Below are 202 nucleotides of genomic sequence, written 5' to 3' on the forward strand. Positions count from 1 at the left end.
GCCTCAGCCCGCCGCGCCGGCCCCCAGCCCCGCCGGTCCCGGCTCGCCCGCCGCGCCCGAGCCCGCCGCCTACAAGCTGGAGGACCTGGAGACCCTGGCCACCGTGGGTGAGTGAGTGCGGGAAGGGGGGGAGAGGCGGCGGGACCGGGGAGGAACAAAGGAGCTGCCCAGGTGCCAGCCTCCGGCCGTCTGCCCCCTTCCC

The 202-nt window shown here is 77.7% G+C and overlaps 1 protein-coding gene across 1 annotated transcript in view; it reads left to right on the plus strand.

Annotated features, from left to right (window-relative positions):
- Positions 1 to 202, plus strand: part of PRKX (protein kinase, X-linked) — a 60005-nt gene that overhangs the window by 284 nt on the left and 59519 nt on the right. Inside the window, exon 2 of the mRNA XM_010580478.1 lies at positions 8 to 107. Coding sequence (XP_010578780.1) covers positions 8 to 107 — 100 coding nt within the window. The remainder of the gene's footprint in view (positions 1 to 7; positions 108 to 202) is intronic.

This window comes from Haliaeetus leucocephalus, unplaced genomic scaffold (assembly GCF_000737465.1).
Source record: "Haliaeetus leucocephalus isolate CR32 unplaced genomic scaffold, Haliaeetus_leucocephalus-4.0 Scaffold712, whole genome shotgun sequence".
Lineage (NCBI taxonomy): Eukaryota > Metazoa > Chordata > Aves > Accipitriformes > Accipitridae > Haliaeetus > Haliaeetus leucocephalus.